At 37.0% G+C, this 21,823-nt stretch overlaps 1 protein-coding gene across 1 annotated transcript in view; it reads right to left on the bottom strand.

Moving 5' to 3' along the window:
* ANTXR2 (ANTXR cell adhesion molecule 2) overlaps positions 1 to 21,823 on the bottom strand; it is a 175,532-nt gene that overhangs the window by 127,852 nt on the left and 25,857 nt on the right. Inside the window, exons 8-9 of the mRNA XM_004009939.6 lie at positions 4,101 to 4,161; positions 2,054 to 2,152 (exon numbers count right to left, since the gene is read on the bottom strand). Of these exons, the coding sequence (XP_004009988.1) occupies positions 2,054 to 2,152; positions 4,101 to 4,161 (160 nt within the window). The remainder of the gene's footprint in view (positions 1 to 2,053; positions 2,153 to 4,100; positions 4,162 to 21,823) is intronic.

The following is a 21,823-nucleotide window of genomic DNA, read 5'->3' on the forward strand; positions in this document are numbered from 1 at the left end:
AGATACATCAGCATGAAAAAACAAAAAGATACTCATCTAAAGAAAGAAGAGAAGGAACACAGAATGGAAAATAGAGATTATATGCCTTATTGATATACAGTACTGGTAAGTCACAAATTATGATTTTTTATATAATGTTCACATATAGTTTGTAGATACTATAAAATCATCACCTTTTCTCCCTCAACTTTGTCAATATATAAGATATTCAAGAAAAAATGATATATATTTTAAAAGCAGAATTTTAAAATGATAAGATAAATATCCAGAGGATAATAAATTTATTTCAAGAGCTTAATAAAATAATTGGGTCTAGGAGAAGAAGGGGACGACCGAGGATGAGATGGCTGGATGGCATCACTGACTCGATGAATGCGAGTCTGAGTGAACTCCGGGAGTTGGTGATGGACAGGGAGGCTTGGCGTGCTGCGATTCATGGGGTCGCAAGGAGTCGGACACGACTAAGCGACTGAACTAAAACTGATAACATATAAACAGGTTTCCTAGGTGGTTCAGTGGTAAAGAATACACCTGCCAATGCAGGAGATGAGGGTTTGATCTCTGGAGCCTCTGAAGATCCTCTGGATAAAGGAATGGCAACTCACTTTGGTACTCTTGCCTGGAAAATTCCACAGACAGAGGAGCCTGATGGGCTATAGTTCATGGGGTTGCAAAACAGTCAGATGCGCCTTAGCAACTAAACAACAACAATTAATATACAAATACATTTTATAGAATACTCAAGTTGCCTTGCAATTTTAATAGATATGAGAAAAATTATCTAGACTATAAATATGCAGAACAGCTATAATCTTAGAATGCAAATGATGAAAATACAATCTGACTCAATTTATTTGAGATTTATTTTAATAAATTTAATCCTATATAGCTAACCATCAAATATGTTTCTATTATAATAAACTCCAACCCATAATCAAAAGAAGATAGGTAAAGTTAATGCTTAGATACAGATGACTACTAAATAAAAATACTAAAATAATTTTTCCTCTTCAGTTGTAGAACATACTAACAAGAGAGTTCTTTACAAATATTATTGCCTTTCCTTACCAAAATGATGATTTTAATAGAAAAGATAGGAATTAATGATGTCATTTACCATGCTGAGACCCTTAACACTTTAATTCAACAAACATATTAAGCAGTTACTTTGCATGCAGAAAAAGCTGTGCTAAGCAGAGAGTTTATAACAATCAGATAAACAACAAAATTGTAGATGATCCTTTCAAAAAATATCTCTACCAGAGTTCAGAGTTGCAGCATCTGCCTTACAGTATAAAATTTTAGAAGACAATATAATCACCAACGAGGAGAAAAGTCTTAAAAGAGACCTCAAAAGCCCAGAATATTAAGATCTATTTATTTAAAGAGGAGAAGTTTTTCTCAGAATAAAGATTAAAAATATTGCACTCATCTGCTTTTTTGAAAGTCAAGCTAGGCAAAGTGAAATTTAATTCCTTAAATATGATAATTATCAACAAACACTGTACCAGGGAGACATTAGAGACATATCTTTAAGGCAAGAAGTCTGTCCTCAGGAAACTGGCTGACAACTTATTTGCAAATTAGACAAAGACAGCAAGTGACAATAAAATGAGATAATAAGTAGTAGAGTAGTCCAAGATTGGTAGACTTTCAAGCAAGAGTGACAAGAAACAAATGTGGAGAAAGAGACAGTTAAATCAGGGGGTGGGTATAGTCCATACAGAGTACAGTCAAGAAAACTGGGCTCAACTCAGCTCTGCCCACTATTAGTTATGTAATCACAGATAAGTTATACAACTCTTTCAGCCACAGAGCCATAATTTGTATAATGAGCATACTTCAGATATGGTCTAGCATTTAATAAGTTATGAACAACTGTTGCCATTATTAAATAACTATTAATTAACTATTATTACTACTTGCATTATTATTGCACTTCCTTTCTTTACTGATTAAAAAGATAGAGCACTGTTGTTTTCAGCTGAGAAAAATACTTCATGCTGAAATACTGCACAGATATTAAAGCAATACTGAAATTATGGAGACATACTCATGGTGTATGTTTCATTTACAGTGTAGGTACAGAGAACACTGCCATTCCGACTCCCCAGGTTGAATCCTCTTCCATTCAAAACAACTTGAAATTCCTCTAGAAGTAAAAGGAAGAATAAAAAATGTAAATGCTACTTTATAAAAAAAAAACAACAAAAAGCATCACTTGACAAGCTGCAAAGAATTTTTTAATACTATTCGGCCAACTAATAACAAAAGACATGGTCTTACTAGTTTTCTTAGACCTTCCAAGGAATTACAGTGGAGATGCCCTTCACTGCCAGGTAGAGATGCATTATTTTACATTTTGAACAAAGTGTTTTCCAATAATAACCAAAAAGAATTGAAGTGTAATTGACTACATTTTACCTGGTTCTTAGAACAGTTGTGTGTTATATTTTCTTTAACCTATGACACCACATACAGAGATTCTTCTTTAAGCAGCTTCTTCACATATCTAATCCTACTTTTAATCTCTGTTGCATACAGACTTGTAACTCATCAAAAGTCAGGCATTTTGGACTAATAATAATCTGTGGCCAATTAGTAAAAGAAGTTGATTTGACTCATACTCTGTGTAAGAGGAGCGGTCACTAAGTGTTAGAGAGTGAAATAATATGCTAGAAGAAAAGTTTAAATGTTTATATCTTTGCTGCTTAGCTGCAAGAAGATATATCAACTCTTTTAATAGTAATTAACTTTCAATCCTCTTCAGAGACCGCCTACCCAAGGTAATCTAACACATATCTAATAATTAACTGTGGAAGAAAATGCTGCCATGCCACTCTCCTTTCAGTGTGTTACTGAATGTAAAGAATGTTCTTATAAGTTACAATAAAGTGCAAGTGAAATGTAAAATGTGACTCAGAAAAGGAACATGAGCTTTTGGAGTCAGACAGACAAGAATCTAACAGGACATTTACTAATAGCAACTACTGAATATATTTCTGTCTCAGTTTCCCCATCTGTGAATCCAGGATTATAAAACTGCTGAATAGTGTTGTTGTAAGGATTAGGCCAAATTATAAATGCAAAGAACACCATCCCATTCTAGAATGTTCAAATGCACTATTCCTCTTAAACATCTCAATAATCATTAACGAAGGGTGGGTCTAAAAGATGCCTGCAATGCAGGAGTCCCTGGTTTGATTCATATGTCAGGAAGATCCCCTGGAGAAGGGATAGGCTAACTACTCCAGTGTTCTTGGGCTTCCCTAGTGGCTCAGCCGGTAAAGAATCAGCCTGAAATGCAGGAGACCTGGGTTCAGTCCCTGGGTTGGGAAGATCCCCTAGAGGAGGGCATAGCTACCCACTCCAGTATTCTTGCCTGGAGAATTCCCATGGACAGAGGAGCTTGGCAGGCTACAGTCCATGGGGTCGCAAAGAGTCAGACATGACTGAGTGACTAAGAACACAGAATCGTAAAAGGTGTAGAACTTCATCCCATGTCCAGCAGGTGGGAGGCCCCAGGCCCAACATTTAACTTTTGAAACAAAAGTTGGGTTAAAAGGAACTCCAGGTTAAAACTTGAAGAAATTATATAGGCCACAGAGAATCCCACTCTCTTTGGGTTGGATGGCTTGAAAGTGCTAAAACCTGAGTCTGTTTTTCAGCACCAGCTGATCAAGCCACCTGCTTCTTTCTTGCCATCCACCGTGAGCTGGCAGGGACGTACTTTGGCCAGGTCATCAAAGCATGGAGCTCAAAGTCTACATATACACGCCTATTTGTATAATCAGATAAAAGGGAAAATTTCCTATTTTATTTTACTTGTCATAAGAAAGGTCTCAAACATGAACTAAATATACAGAAGATTTTAAAAGCCTGTCACACAATATGTTCATTATTTAAAATAACACTCCAATCTTAAAAATTTGAATTTAAAATAGAAATATTTCAAGGAATTATTTAAAAATTCTTGCAGAAAAAGATGCCAAAAAATTAATTTTGCTATTCTCTTTCCAACATGAGTTTCAAACCATATATTTTAACTAGGAAAAAAAGTACAATTTCTTACAAGGTATTTTTAAATTCTAACTACTTACGCCCCACACAGACACTTGAGGGCCGCAATTCCAGGATTTCAGTGCATGACTGAGCTAGTATCTAAAAAGGAAATAAAAAAGAAGACCAAGATATGTAACTAAACCATAATATGTAAAATGAATCATAAGATTACTAATAATCTACAGTCCTCCCTTTACAATAAATGGCAGAGAAAATTAGCCACATATACAGCTACCAAGCTCTTATGAAATTTCTGTGTCACCTTTTAGTATATATTCCAAGACTGTATTCAGTAGGAATGCTTATTTGATTAGAATAAATACAGATAAGCACAGATAAAAGGAGTTGTTGCTTCAAAGTCTGGGAGCCTTGGATATGAAAAGATAACTAAAATTTCTCCATAGCCATAAAATCAATGCTAACTTTCCCATCAAGCAAAAACAAGATAGCAAAATCAGACCTTCTATTTAATTATGCTAATTTAACATTTTCTATTAAAAGATTCAACATAATATCAATAAATAAACACTTCTTTATTTGACTCTGGCATTTCTATTCAATTTCTCTGCCTCAATTCCCGTGGATGCTAATCCTCCTGATATGCATCAAACATTGCACTTGCAGAACACAGGCCCCTTGTATGAGCCAAGTATTATTCTCAAAAGCACAGACTCTCTACTCTAGCATTCCCAGAGCACAGGAACAGAACAGCTCTTCTTAGCGTGTTCTGAGAGACAGAAACCACCATACAAGGCACAAGGCTACAAGTGAAAAACAACAATGATGAAATAAGCTGCTCCTCATGGACTCAACAACCCCGTCTTTATTTTTAGAACTGCTCTGCACTGCATTAGCAAAGGCAGACAAGTTCCAGATGATCTTTGAAAGACATTCCTTTCTTGCTGGAAGTTAAGGACAGACGATGTACAGTAGTGTCTAGCATCTCCTGCTCATAACTAAAACAGGAAGGAAGGACTGGGGCAGGATATAGACATGCTTTCCCTGCTTTCTTTAATAACAGTAGAAATATAAATTGTCAGACTCTAATAATCAGCTGGTCAAATCATGGACTTTTTGTTGCTGAATATGCCTCTGAAAGAGGGTACATTTGTACTTTTATAGGGTCATTTCCCAGAGAATCCACTTTTCACATAGTGGTTGAGGAGTAAACTACTGTAACTGGGAAATTCTGAGTGAGATCTATTTAAACTCAGAAAGGACCAAAGAGATTCCACCGTCACCCAAAGATTGTCAGGGCCTCAACAACTCTTGGTCTGCTATTCTATCTCCAATAATCAACACTCACTCCTTTGAAGAGCAAGCACCTTTGTTCATGTAAGAATTGAGGATCACTGTCAAAAGTTAATGTGCCCTCTTGGAAAGAAAGAATCTCAAATCACTAACATCTTTAAACTGTTTGACATAATTCAGATAACAAGACTCTGAAGGGAACAGAATACAAAAGTTTTGCCAAAAGAGTAAGAAGTTAAAAAGGTTCCAGTTAACAAAATAGGTGCATTATTGCTCTAGATTTGACCAGTCTGAGATAAAAGTGAGAACTGAGCCACGAAAATGGAAGGTCAAAGGAAAGTATAAACCCCCAAAATCTATTTTAGCTGGCAACAATTCTTGAAATAATTTATTTGAAACTAAATCCTATTGAGAAGACTGACTGATCTTGGAGCTGATAATCTTTTTACTATTCTAGTTATTTCAGGCACAACATTATCAGCATTACAGAAAAATGTTTTGAGTGTTGAATCACTCCCTCTATTAGAACACAAACTGAGAGCACAGAAATGGGATCTCATACTGTGCAAGCCTTCCAGGAGTACCGCATTGTTTTGTACTCACAGTACAACCAAAAAAAAAAAAAGCTTAGAGAATAAAGACCAAATATACTGATTAATGATAATATTAAAAATGTCTAGTAAGCAAATCAACAATCATAAAAGGACTAAGATAAAGCGGAATAAAGTGAATTTATGTTTTTACATAAATGAGATGCCAATGTTGGAAAATAATGTCTCTGCCTACACATCTTCCTGAGGGAGGTCTGTCCCTCTGTTACTGTTTTTCTTAGTTTCTTTCCCTCCTGTATTTGTGAACCACAGGTTTGTTAAAGGTTTTTAACCGACAGTTGAGCCTACAGGGCACAGATTGGGTTGGAGGTAAAAGTGTGACCTTCCAGTGGGGAGAGGTCTGGGCAGAGAAGTTGATGGTATACCCAAGACTGTCTGCAAGACCTGTGCTTATAAATCATTAAAAAATCTATAATAAAAAAAGAGGCCCAAAGATATAGAATTCTAAATTCTGTTACTTTGTGTAAAAGGTCTATGTTTCAGCTCATTGTCCCAAATTGTGAAATGCCTAAAGATGGTTTTATATATTTAATCTCTATAATAACAGTCATAGTCCTTTCTCATTATCAAAACTTTCTGTCCTATTTAAAATATATTTGTTTTGAATCCCTCCTTTGAAACATATGATAGGACTTCCCAATACAGGGGACAGGGGTTTGAAACCTGGTCTGGGAAGAGTCCGCATGCCATGCGGCAACTGAGCCGGTGGTTACAGCTACTGAGCCTGTGCTCTAGAGTCTGTAGGCTGCAACCACTGAGACCAAGTTCTGCAACTACTGAAGCCCAAGCACCTAGAGACCATGCTCCCCAACAGGAGAAGCCATACGATGAGAAGCCCACACACCACAACAGATTGCCTCTGTTCACTGTGACTAGAGAAAGCACTTGTGTGGCAAAGAAGACCCAGCACAATTACAAATAAACAAAATTACTGTAAAAAATGGAAGGTAAAAAGCCTGAAACACATTATCACAAGAAAGTGAAAATCCAAGTAATCCCCCTCTTATGAGTTGTTTGGAATAAAACTACAGGGGTAACAAGAGCATTCAGCCTTACAAATTATAATTATTTATTTTCTGTTGTTTCTAACTGGTTGCATACAATTTTGATATGTTATTTGCACCATTTAGACCATCAGAATACTTTCAATAGTTCAGTGAACTCTGTAAACATGGATACATGGAATTTTTCTATTTGGCAAGGGAGTGGGGTAGGATAAGATAAAGTTATTTACGCCCTCCTCTGGGTTAGTTTTGGTGAGCCAAAAGACAGGATGTAGCCTTAGGGGTCAGCTCTGACCATACTGCCAGCTGGCCTCTTACAGATGTTTGGCAAGAGATGAAAGTAGATTCCACTGTGCTGTCCCTTGCCTGAAGTTGAACTTGAATGAAGTACCAGAATGGTACTTCATCCTGGGTATTCCAGGCATGTTCCAAATTAATTTCAATTGACTCTGCATCTAGCATCATGTACTTAGGTTGCAGGATTTCACTAGAGGCCAGATTTGCATACAGAGCAACAAGAGGGCAGACATGTACATTGGAGCCAGAATTGGCAACATTTATGGCCATGTAAGAACCACTGCTAAGTCAGAGACACAACTCTTCCAAGAATCCCAGTGGCTACAAGGCAATTTCTTATCTTGCTTACCTATAGTGTTAGGATCAGATCTTTAAAATTATAAATAACAACTATGTAAATTAACAGTATTAATCTAGGAAACATTTACAGCAGAAATAACCAGAAAGCATCAGACTTCATTTCTTCTTTCTTCTTTGAGATACATATGAAACCATATTTTGATTGAGATCTGTAAGTTCCTGAATATGTTTACATAATGAACATATGCTATAATAACAAATATCAAATATGCAGGAAATAGTGTAAATCATATTATAGCTCCCAAAACTGCATACAATGAACATAGCGTTGGCCTTTTTCTCCTGGCATTGAAGATAAAATGAGATTAATTAGTGGAGAATTGTAGTTGGGCTGCATCCAAGATAAAATTTAGCATGAAATTAGTTAAGATGAGGTGACAAAGTCAAAATATTACTTAGCACCTACAGTGTCTTGGATGTTTATACTGCATTTGGGAGCAATATCTAGGTCTTATGATTTGAAGACCAAACATCCAGTTTACATAAACAAACAAAAGCCCACTTCCTACAACTAATATACATCAAGACAGATGTTTTAAATCTATATTTTTTCCAGTTTCTAAATGGTGATGGTAAGGATACTATATTTGGAAAATAGAATAGAGTCCATTCCACATGAAACTAGGTAAACACTTTTTTTAATGAATGATAATATCTCATATTTAAAACCAATCTAATATAAAAAGTATATAGCACAATGTTATAAACAGCTGCTCAGTTAATATTTATTGAATTAACTGAGTAAATGCAAAACTTTCTAGTAAAAAACAAGCATCTTGACTATAAGACAAATAAACAGGGTGTGTAACAATGGACAGTAAAACATTTAAAATTAAAAGAGCTTTTCAAATCATATCTTTGGTCACACACAAGGAAAGAAAAACTTATTTGTATACAAACCTTATTTGTATTCAAATTGTGGTAACCATTGGCACTAATAAGGCATTGAGCCAAATACAAAAAAGAAACAAATTTAAGATATGCACCTTCTTTTAAAAAGAGGGTTAATTTTTAGATAGGATATGTAGAAGAGAAAAATGACATTAAATCCCATTGAATGGTTTCCTCTGTGACTTCCTTTTTAAAGGTCAGTTCTAAATAAAAAGATTTTTCCCCCAAACTGGATTATTTCTTCACCCTTAAATTCAATATACTACCCAAACATCTCGAACATTTTCAACGTTATTCAAAATTCAAAATATTCATTCTAGCAATAACTTTCTAATACTGACTTTGAGTAAATAACACCACATACAACAAAACATTATAGATAATTTACAAGTACCCTCAATGTATCCTTAACAAATAGGAACTGTTAATTTGCATGACATACAGTGTGCCAGAAAATATCAGTAAGGATAATAAAAAGGTCTGAAAAATATAATCTGTTTTTTTCTGACTCACTGAGAGTCTTTAAGCACAGCAGGAGTTCATCCCAAATATGAAGGGTTCCAAGTTTAAATCTCATAAGGAAAAATCACTGAAGAATATTAATTACCAAAAAGAGTTCCCCCCAAAATAAAGCTTTCGTAATTAGCTACCCATGTACACAAAATAAACAACTAAAACAAATGGAGAGATGTTTCTCACAATCTTTTCTTGTTTGCTTTTTATCTTTTAATATTTAGATACAATTTTTATTTTCTCTCTAGCTGTAAAACATCCTACCAAATATATTTTTCTTTAAGAGGTAATGATTCAATGAAAACAATTATAACTTGTAGTCACATGTTTGGTCGTGTTTTTTTTTTTTAAATGCTTGGAGCTTCAAAATGCCAGTTGCTCAATACAGCATGACCCATTTCTAAATATGGATTCTTTCTCCCTTTGGGTAATATAAGCACAAGTGATAAATTCTAAACAAACTTCTACTCTAATAAATCTAGGGAAGAATGTAAGTTACAGTCATTGGCTTCTACTCTTCTCTGCTCCAAACATAACAGATGAGCAGTTCTGAGTATAATGTTAGTAAAATTATGCCCATATCACAAATTGTGAAACAAAATAACTGAAATGACATTTAAAGTTCTTCCTCCTGTTATAATTGCAATTTTCATAACAAATCATATTAGCAGGTCTTCCTTTCTCACTAAAACATAAAAATATGCCCCAAACTGGATTGTGATACAAAACAAAAATTTATATACCCCTCCTTCTTTTTCTTATGTTCAGCACAAACTCAGAATAATTATTTAATGCTTTCTTAATGGATGAACAATAGACTTTATGTTAAAAGTGCATTAAAATTATGGGATTTACACTGATGGTACATTTAATCATAAATCTTACCATTTTATCCCCCTTTTCAATGTCCTACTTAACCAAATGTTCTTTCACAAACAAGTGAGCCCCTAAAAGTTTATCTTCTTTTGTAGCCCAAAAGATTAACGTTAAGAAATAAACATTTGACACTTAACTTTGGCGATGCAACCTAATACCACCACTGAAGTTTTCTCACAAAATATCACAGTTGTAATTATTTATCAAAAATGGATTTGATTTCCTTATACTACAATCCCCACCAAATAATGAAAAAGGAAAGAATAGTATTAAGTAAAATTATAATGCAAATACAAATAGACCATTGGACAAAAGATGCCAAGATTATAAAATTTCATTAACTTAAATGGATATTTTAAAGTGAACTTTCTATTGGTATTTTTTAGTGAGTTGGAATTAGGAAGAAATGAAGCACCTTATTAGAATATGGTAAAAATATTTTAAATATATTTTACTATAGTGGACTGTCATAGCTATTGATTTTTCTTCCCTATCCTTAGCATTTTTTCATCCTTACATATCTATAAACAGTGTTGCCTTTTTACTGGGAAAATTGTTCTCTATTCTCTGTGGTTCTAGTGAGGCTATCAATCATGATACCTTCTCTTTCTCCACCTTGTTCCCAACCTTCCATCATGGGGGTTAGCATGTTACTCAGGCTGGTCCAAATATGTCTGTTGACTATGTTATTTGTTATAAGAATGAGCATTTGACCCAGCTGAGTCAATCAGAGTCCTTAACTGGGATAGAATATACTGATGCTGAGACAATGGGCTTGCTAATTGAGGCCCATGTAAGCTGAAACCTTGGGCAATTAACTTTCCTCTGATAATCAACAAAACAAGGAGAGAATGAGGCAAACAGATGCTGCTGCTGCCAAGTCGCTTCAGTCGTCTCCGATTCTGTGCAACCGCATAGACGGCAGCCCACCAGGCTCCCCCGTCCCTGGGATCCTCCAGGCAAGTGGAGTGGGTTGCCATTTCCTTCTCCAATGCATGAAAGTGAAAAGTGAAAGTGAAGTTACTCAGTCATGTCCTACCCTTAGCGACCCCATGGACTGCAGCCTACCAGGCTCCTCCATCTATGGGATTTTCCAGGCAAGAGGACTCAAGTGGGTTGCCACTGCCTTCTCCAGAGGCAAACAGAAATCATAGGCAAAACTTAGAAATGGAGAAGACCTTAAGAGTGGATTGGTACCCTGGATTCAACTGCACCTGGGGTAATCTCCTCCTCTGGACCACCAGTTAGTTAGATAAGCAAATAACTTTCTTTTCCTTTCCCTCAGGCTACTATACACTTGGTTTTTGTCACTTGTAACCAAAAGCCTTAATACCGCGGAATATAAACAAAAGGATGAAATAAAGTAATGTAGAATCAAAAGTCAATTCAAAATAAAGTATTTTCTGGTTAAAAAAAAATGAGTTGATTTTTCTGATGCTTAAATACACCATAACTATATTATAAAAATATTTTCAAGGAGTATAGATTTTATTTATTATTCACTGATAAATGGGAATTGGGCAGTGTCTACTTACCCAACACTGTATCAGGTACTAGACAAAAAAAAAAAAAAGGAGGCAGAGGGAAATACAGTCCCAACCTTTCTATCATTAATGTGAAGATGTTATGAAAAGAGATACCTCATCTACATTTAATACCAACGATTCTTGGATAAACTGAAGCCCAAGAGAATCTGACAAACAGGGGGCCTTACATTACAGCCTATCCCTTTTTAAAGGGACTCCTAGAAACTGACTTCCAGTTTTGAGTAAGTTGTACCAGTTCAGGGTGTTTTCCTATGAATATATCTTCAGAGTTAGCTCAGACTTTAGGTTTTTCATCCAGCCATGATTTTATAGAGATTCTCACAACTCAACAGTCAACATCTGTAGCAGAACCTGCCAAAAGTATTTAAGCTAAAGTCTTATTGGGTAGATTATTAGGTATCCTCTTCTATGAAAATGATTTTCCTGTAGAGAAAATGATTTGGCAATGTCTTCTCATTCCATTCAAACATAGTTTAGACATCTTTCTTAGATACTTTTTAAAAATAATAATAACAACTACAGATATGGCTGAGAAAAACAACTTGGCTCCAAAGGTCAAATGAAGCTTACATTCCCAGCACAATGAATGAAGTAACCTTTCAAAATGTATATTGCACTTTTCGCCCTTTATAAACAATCTATTACAGTTTCATTTAAATTTTCTACACATCTGAGTGACCATGCTCTTCCTGTTTAGGCTCTCTTATTTTCCCATTATGTACTTAGGAACTTTAGCATTTGCTGCCATCACCTAGGATGTAGTGTTCTTAATTCTTCTGGGTCAGGCATTATTTATAAAGCCAGCTCCACAACTGATTCATCTCTTCTGCTTAATGCTTTCTGAGGTACTGTATCAAAAAAATTTGTGGAACCAACTGCAAAGAGTAAGACATCTCATGGCCTTGTTTTGAGAGGAAAAAAAAAAGGGAAGGAGGTTTTGCACAGATTATTTTGCTTTTCATTCTTCCCCCATAATTCACTAATCATGGTTTTGTTCTATTTTCAATGTTCTCTTCCCCAGCACTGCATAATGAAACACTGCATTGGAAAGTACGTGGTACTCACAGGCTAGTCTCTGACCTATCCTAGCTTGAATAAAATTTCATTTTCAAATAAAAGTCCTATACTTGCCTTTCCAAGAAACCAAAAATAAGTATGTAACATTCTAAGATTTTAAAGTTAACCTAAAGTGGAAAACATAATAAAATCCTTGTGTCTGTAGGTAGTGGGAGAGGAGAAAGGTCAAGAGGCTGGAGAATGACTCAAGTCTACAGTTTCCTGGCTTGAACATTTCTCTGAATTTCCACTTCTCTCAGTGACATTCCCCACTGGGATTTCTTCCCAGGCCCAATTTCACTCTGTCCTCTAACACTCTGGCCCTTCTGTGAAAACAATTTTCACTTTCAATGCTTCTAGATACTCAGCCACATTATCAGGAGTGAAAGTTGTATTTGACTCCCCACTCTTGTCCTTTTCATCCTATATCCAGTGAGCTCCCAGGTTCTGTTAATTTTTTAAAGCTTCCCACATTTACTATTTTATTTCCAGTTTCACTGCCATCACAATTTTAACAGCAGCAACTAATTGCCAGGTAACATTCATTGGAGTCTTCAGAGCCTGGCTCAGAAAGAGCCAACAGTTTTATACCTAGTGGTTCAGCCCCACCTTGTTCCTGACATAGTTCTGACCAGGACAGTGAATCTATTAGGTATTTCCATTGACATCCTTGGGCTTCCCTTGTGGCTCAGCTGGTAAAGAATCTGCCTGCAATGTGGGACACCTGGGTTGGATCCCTGGGTAGGGATGATCCCCTGGAGAAGGGAAAGGCTACCCACTCCAGTATTCTGGCCTGGAGAATTCCATGAACTGTATAGTCCATGGGGTTGCAAAGAGTTGAACACGACTAAGGGGATTTCACTTTCACTTTCACTTGACATCCTTGACCTAGTTTTATTGGGAAAGACCTAGAATCCCAGTGCCTGAAATAAGCCCTAAGGACCTATGCTCCACTGGTGTGTGGTTCCCCCCTAACAAAGTAAGGTTTCTACTCTGAATCACTAATTACTACCATGAGTTCCCCAGCAAGAATGGAGAATCTTCAAGTTCTACATCACTTTTGTCATGGGAATTCTGAATCTACTTTTTCAGCTGTTCCCTGGGTCCTAGACCTGTGCTCACTCAGTCATGTCTGATTCTTTGCAACCCCATGGATTGTTTAGCCTGCTAGGCTCCTCTGTCCATGGGATTTCCCAGGCAAGAATACTGGCTGTGCTGAGTTGCTTCGTCATGTCTGACCCTCAGCAACCCTGTGGACTATAGCCCGCCAGGCTCCTCAGTCCAAGGGATTCTCCAGGTATGAATACTGGAGTGGGTTTGCCATATCCTCCTCCAGCAGATCTTCCCGACCCAGGGATCAAATCCAAGTCTCTTGTCTCTCCTGCACTGACAGGTGAGTTCCTTACCACTGGGAAGCACCACCTGGGAAGCCAAGAATACTGGAATAGGGTGCCATTTCCTACGCCAGGGGATCTTCCCGACCCAGGGATCAAACCCACATTTCTTGCAATTCCTGCACTGGCAGGCAGGTTCTTTGCCACTAGTGCCACCTGGGAAACCCTAGACCTGAATCCTGAGAATTTAGAACTAAGGCACAGTCAGATCTTGACTTTGGGTAGCTATACCATCTTGAAGTCCTTGTTGTTTTGACCCCTTGCTAGATTTGATCCTTGCATATCTAATACCACCACTCTTTAGATCTAAAGTCATTGATCACTTAGAATACTGACAATCTCTCTAAGTGGACTGCCCTACAGAAGGATCAATAACCCCATCCTACATGGTCCTAGCTTCTTGCCATTCCTAGCTTCCTATCACATGTTTTAAAATCCAGCCCTTCTGTGTTAGATCATATTTAATCATTATCTCACGTAATTCACAAAACAACCCAATGACATAGATATCATTATCCTCATTTGAGTAATGAGAATTTTAAAACTGAGAAAGATTACATTATAGGACACACAGAAGGTCACATGGCTAGACATCAGCAGAGCTGGAACTTGCACTCAGGTCTTCCTGTTTCTAGTCTCATTTTGTCTTCTCTATACTGGGTTTCCTGACACCATGTCTCACAAGCACTACTGCATGAGACTTATAATGCAGCTTATATTACCACAGGAATATCCTACCTGAATTCCCATTGCTTTCTTATAAATTTCAGGCTCTAAATGAATTTTCCATGGTTCCTCAATTATTTATGCAAAAAGTGCCAATTCGCCATCCAAACATTGGACGATCTCCATAATCTGGATCCAGCCTACCTATCAATGTCTATCCCTCACATCACTCCACAATCCAGGCCAAACCCTCCTGTGCTTCAGCCACTCAGCCTAAGCTGTTTCTGAGGTTCTGATTAATTCTATTAATTAATCTATTCCAGCTGTCAGAGTGCAGTTCAGATCCCACCATAAAAAGCCTCCCATGACTTTACATAACCCAACTTATCTCACTCTTCTGTCAATTTTAATCATATTGGCACTTTACCACAAATGGCATTAAAGAATTACTTTTATCATACAGGGTGACTCACTGAAATTTCCCTTTTCCAAATTCTCATACTTTATCATTCTTGGAGGGCACCACCATAATCCAAAAACCTGAATTGTCACTCTCCAGACGCTTTAGAACAGAGAATCTGTCTTATTTAAGTTTGTGTCCCCTCTTCCAAGCTTAACACGATGCCCTAACATAGTAAGAACTCACTAAGTGAATAAATGAAAGAATACATTAGGTTGAGGGGAAGAAGGGTGAAAAAGACAAAAAATTTTTCACTAGTACCACCTTGAGATAACGAATTCTAAACCTTCATACATGCTAATTAATAGTGGAGGTTAAACCAACGGTATAAAAAATGTTATGCAAAAAAAAAAAAGTTATATATCATTTCCCTGGATAGAAATCCAAAAATTTTGATGATACATTTCCCTCCAAATTAAAATAGAACATTAAAATGATTTTCTGAATCAAATTTTAGAAAATTTGTTATTTATGTGTTAATATGTTCATAACAGAGGCCTTTTACAGTTCCTTGGTTCTCAAGGTTATAAAAGTTATAACTACTACCGTGTTTCTTCTTTTTATAAAAACTATAATGACAACTGTTAGAGCTTTTTCCAGAGTGATTAAATTGTTGGAGTCACTCCAATAATACATGAAACTTCCTGTTGTTCTACATCCTCACCAACATTTGTGTTGTCAGTGTTTTAAACTTTCTCCATTTCGGTGGGAATGTAGTGATTTTAAACTACATTTCCTTGATGACTAATGATGTTTAAAAAAATCCTTTTTATGCGCACATTACACAATTAAACATATGGCTATCCTATAGGCAGGCCAAAAACTTCACTCCTAGGTATCTGCCTGAGAAAAATGAAAATATGTGCCCACAAAAAGAATTCTACATGAATGTTATCAGCAGCTGTATTCACAATACCCCCAAACAGAAACAGTTTGGGTGTTTATCTATAGGAGAACAATTTAGCAAACTGTGCTACAGTCATGCAATGGAATAAAACGTAACAAACTCCAAGTATACGTAACAGGCAGATGAATCTCAGAAATTCTCTGCTAAGTGAAAGGAGCCTTATATAGATGAGTATATACTATATGATTTCATTTATATGAAGTTCTACAACAGGCTTAATTAAACTCTGCTGGAAAAAAAAAAAAATCAGAAGAGCAGCTGCCTCGGGAGTGGAAAGGGCAAAGACTGACTAAGAGGAACCACAAAGGAACTTTCCAGGGTGAAAGTAATGTTCTATATCTTGATTGGGTTTTTGAACACAAGTACATGCCTTTGTCAGAACTCACTGAATGCATAAGATTTGTGTAGTTCATTTCATGCAATTGTTTCTTTACACTGTATATAAATTTCACATTAAAAATTGTAGACAAATGAAAAAAACTATAATGAAGGCTCCAAAATTAAACTCCTATGCTTGCTGATGTCGATTATAAACAAACTATGCATTAACAAAAGGTGGTATCTTATATAATAAAGGGACCAGGCCAATTAAGTCACTGGATTTTGGTGGGCAAGGGAAGGAGGACAAAGTAAACAAGAAATTCATGTTATCAATTTTTCTCATGTAAAGATTAACTTAATGGAAATTAATATACTGACAATTAATAAGGCCAGATGGATTTAAATAAGTTCGACAGGAAAAATAAATTATGAATCCATTTAGCAAATATTCTGTCTTTAGTGCACCAAACATTTAAACAATTTAAATGTCCTGATTTCTTCCATTTGCTTAGTGTTGGTGGCTCAGTCATGTCTGACTCCTTGAGACCCCATGGACTGTAGCCCACCAGGCTCCTCTGTCCATGCGATTCTCCAGGCAAGAATACTGGAGTGGGTTGCCATTTCCTCCTCCAAGGGATCTTCCCTACCCAGGGATCAAACCCACATCCCTCATATCTCCTGCTCAGCTTTGTGTAAAACATTCCACAGTAGAGTGTAATCCATTAGTTTGGTAAACCATAAAGAACAGACAGAAATTCTCTTCTCTCTGCTCTATACCCTGAAATAGATTCATTATATTGGTTTTAAATACCATATACAATTTTTAAAGATAAGATGGTATTCTAAATATAAAGGATAATTCAAGTTTGAGGCCAATATACAGCTTTTGTATCTTATCAGAGGTGGTACAGTCTCTGCCCTGAAGAGAGAGAAAGTACTTGAATTGCTTTAAATTTCTACAAAATAGGCATAAATCCCAAGTTACCATCATGATGATAAAAATCTCAACCATTAGTGTGAGCATTTAATTGCAATGCTCTCTGTCTACATGCCTCCTCTGCCAAGTCACCACCAAGGTTTCCCCAGAGGCTGACTTCCCTGAGGATCACTTACTCCTCCTTTTGTGATAAAATAGCTAAAGTTTAACTACAATGAGATGATAACTATACCCATCAGCTCCCTCCAGATGAAACATAAGAGGCTTAGTTCATGATTGGTGGCTAAAATAACCCAAATTTTTCTAGCTTCAAACTAAATCTTTAGACATAATTTTGTTGTTGTTCAGTCACTATGTCTGACTCTTTGCAACCCAATGGACTGTAACACACCAGGCTCCTCTGCCTTCCATTGTCTTTCAGAGTTTGCTCAAATTCATATCCACAGAGTTGGTAATGCTTTCTAACCATCTCATCTTCTGCCATCCTCTTCTTTTGCCTTCAATCTTTCTCAGTATTTTTGGTATTTTCCAATGAGTTGGCTCTTCCTATCAGGTGACCAAAGTACTGGTGCTTCAGCTTCAGCATCAGTATTTCCAATGAATATTCAGGGTTGATTTCCTTTAGAACTGAGTGGTTTGATCTTCTTGCAGTCCAAGGGACTCTCAAGAGTCTTCTCTAGCACCACAATTTGAAAGCATCAATTCTTAAGTGCTCAGCTTTCTTTATAGTCCAACTCTCACATCCATACATGATTACTGGAAAAACCATAGCTTTAACTATATGCAACTTTGTCAGCAAATTGATGTCTGCTTTTTAATATGCTGTCTAGTGAAAGTGAAGTCGCTCAGTCGTGTCCGACTCTTTGTGACCCCATTGACTGTAGCCTACCAGGCTTCTCCGTCCATGGGATTTTCCAGGTAAGAATACTGGAGTGGGTTACCATTTCCTTCTCCAGGGGAGATCCCAACCCAGGGATCGAACCCAGGTCTCCCACATTAGAGGCAGGCACTTTAACCTCTGAGCCACCATGGAAGCCCCAATATGCTGTCTAGGTTTGTCAAATCTTTCCTTGCAAGGAGCAAGCATCTTTTAATTTCATGGCAACAGTCATTGTCCATTGTGATTTTGGAATCCAAGAAAATAAAACCTGTCATTGCTTCCACTTTCTACCCTTCTATTTGCCATGAAGTAATGGGACCAGGGGCCTTCCCAGGTGGTACCAGTGGTAAAAGAACCCAACTGTCAATGCAGAAGACGTAAGAGACACAGGTTTGATCCCTGGGTCGGGAAGATCTCCTGGAGAAGGAAATGGCAGCCCACTCCAGTATTCTTGCCTAGAAAATCCCATGGACAGAGGAGCCTGGCAGGCTACATTCCATAGGGTCACAAAGAGTCGGACATGACTAAAGCAACTTAGCATGCATGCACCGGCACACACAATGGGATCAGATGTCACAATCTTAGTATTCTGACACTCTTGGCTAAGTTTCAAGCCAACTTATTCACTCTTCTCTTTCAACCTCATCAAGAGGCTTTTTAATTGTTCTTTACTTTCTGACACTAGAGTGGTATCATCTGCATATCTGAGGTTGTTAATATTTCTTTCAGCAATCTGGATTCCAGCTTGTGATTCATCCAGCCCAGCATTAAGCAAAATGTACTCTGCATATGGGTTAAATAAGCAGGGTGACAATATACAGCCTTGACATACTCCTTTCCCAATTTGGAACCAGTCCATTGTTCCATTTCCATTCCTAACTGTTGCTTCTTGAGTCACACACAGGTTTCTCAGAAGATATGTAAGGTTGTCTGGTACTCCCACCTCTTTTAGAATTTTCCAGAGTTTGTTGCAATCCACACAGTCAAAGGCTTCAGTGTACTCAATGAAGCAGAAGTAGATGTTTTGCTGGAATTCTCTTGCTTTCTCCATGATTCAACAAATGTTGGCAATTTGATCTCTGGTTCCTCTGCCTTTTCTAAACTCAGCTTTTATATCCAGAAGTTCTCGTTTCACAAACTGTCAAAGCCTACCTTGAAGGATTTTGAGCATCACCTTGATGATATGTGAAATGAGCGCAATTGTATGGTAGTTTGAACATTCTTTGGCATTGTCCTTCTTTAGGATTGGAAGAAAAACGGATCTTTTCCAGTTTTGTGGCCACTGCTGAGTCTTCCAAATTTGCTGACCTACTGAGTGCCACACTTTAACAGCATCTTCTTTTAGAAAGTGCTTTGTTCATAGTAATGTTTCCTAAAGCCCACCTGACTTCACACTCCAGGATGTCTGGCTCTAGGTGAGTGAGACCTTCCAGGTCCTGAAGACCCTTCTTGTATAGTTCTGTATATTCTTGCCACCTCTTCTCAATCTCTTCTGCTTCTGTTAGGTCCTTACCATTTCTGTCCTTTATCATGTCCATCCTTGTATGAAATGTTCCTTTGATATTTCCAATTTTCTTGAAGAGGTCTCTAGTCTTTCCCATTCTACTGTTTTCCTCTGTTTCTTTGCATTGTTCATTTAAGAAGGCCTTCTTATCTCTCCTTTCTATTCTCTGGAACTCTGTATTCAGTTAGGTATATCTTTCCCTTTCTCCTTTGCCTTTAACTTCTCTTCTTTCCTCAGCAATTTGTAAAGTCTCCCCAGACAATCGCAATGCCTTCTTGCATTTCTTTTTTTTTTTTTTTTTCTCTTGGATTTGGCTCAGTCTCCTGTACAATGTTATGAACCTCCTCCATAGCTCTTCAGGCATTCTGTCTACCAGATGTAATCCCTTGAATCTATCTGTCACTTCTTCTATATAATCATAAGGGATTTGATTTAGGTCATATCTGAATGGCCTAAGGATTTTCCCTAATTTATTTGATTCAAGCCTGAATTTTTCAATAAGGAGCTCAGGATCTGAGCCACAGTCAAATTCAGGTTTGTTTCTGCTGAGTATATAGAACTTCTCATCTTTGACTGCAAAGAACATAATCATGGCGACTGACTCCAGTATTCCTGCCTGGAGAACCTCCTTCAAAAGTTTCCTTAATACAAATTTTAAAAATGAAACTGAATAAATAAATATAACAATAACTTTATCTCCTCCAATAATCAACTACTCAATTTCTTGAAGGAGAAATCTATAGTAATAACCCACAAAAAGAGAGTTTCCAGATGCCAATTAATCACCCGGAGAATTTTGAATTAATCCTTTGATAGAAAATAATTCCAAAGGGGCTAAATGCACAGAGGTCTTCTCTCCTTCAGTATAATTATAAAAATAACTGGAAATTCCCAAGTACAATAAAATTCTATTTAAAATACAATACACTTTTTTTCACAGGCTTCCCTAGTAGCTCAGCTGGTAAAGAATCCTCCTGCAATGCAGGAGACACCAGTTTGATCCTGGGTCAGGAAGTTCCCGTGGAGAAGGGAGTGGAGGTACACACTCCAATATTCTTGGGCTCCCCTGGTGACTCAGACGGGGAAGAATCTTCCTGCAATGTACTAGCTGTGGGTTCCATCCCTGAGTTGGGAAGATCCCCTGGAGGAGGTTTTGGCAACCCACTCCAGTATTCTTGCCTGAAGAATTCCCATGGCAGAGGAGCCTGGCGGGCTACAGTCCATAGGGTCACAAAGAGTCAGACATGACTGAGCAACTAACCACAGCACAGCACACTTTTTTTACAGGTCAAATTATCCTCCCTTTTGCATTGTCAATACATTTTCCTATATTTTAAAACAAATTATAGTTATGCAATAGGTACCTAGAATCCATCTCTAAAAATATTTACTAATTTTACATTGAAATTTTTTCCTGAAACTGAATACATATGTAAAACTCCTAAAATAATTATATCTCTGTTCCATTCTGCACTTAGGTTTGGCCTGTCCACTGGCTATTCTTATATGTGACAGAACTAAATTGCATGTTTTCCCTGAAAAGCCCCGTTTATCACGAGGAAAAAAAGCATACATGCTACCAAAAACAAATTTTAAAAAAAAACAATCTCACCGTACGTTTCTGAAAGAAAAAAACACGATCTTTAAAAAGAAATTTTAAATACCAAAACCAAATGTCAGAAAAAAACTGAGATTTTTTTTTTCCCTTCAATAAATATCCAACGATTAAAGGAAAAACTTTGGCTTAGAGAATATATATATTATTCACTTCCATTTTAGGATGTTGTTTACCAAAATATCATAAATACTTAATAGCAACTGTTCCTACTGCTTCTAGCAAAAGGCAGTAAAATGAAACATAAACCTCAGCTGTGAAAGCCCAGGAGTTTTGCTTTGCATTTCATCACTCCACTTCCCCTTCCCCTGTTTAGGATGGCCCGGATTCTAACAATCACCAGAGACAGCTCAACTGAATTCCAAACAGAAATATTATGAGCTCCAGTGAAACTATTAATCATTAAAATGGAAAGAACAACAACCGCAGTCAAATACTCTGCTGCTGGTTCGAGTTGCCTGACTGATAGCTAAGAAATACCCATATTTGGAGCAGGAAGCAATCATACATTCCAATCCAAATTTTTATTTTATACTTCTATAAAGCCTATAAAACTTTCAAGATACCAACTCAGTGAGGAACTCCATGCTCAAAGGACGCTCTGAGACTGGTGATGACAATCTTAAACTTGAAATCACAAACCCAGGCTCACAGCACTCAATTTGTCAGAG

The sequence above is a fragment of the Ovis aries genome, chromosome 6 (genome assembly GCF_016772045.2).
Source record: "Ovis aries strain OAR_USU_Benz2616 breed Rambouillet chromosome 6, ARS-UI_Ramb_v3.0, whole genome shotgun sequence".
In the NCBI taxonomy this organism is placed as follows: Eukaryota; Metazoa; Chordata; class Mammalia; order Artiodactyla; family Bovidae; genus Ovis; species Ovis aries.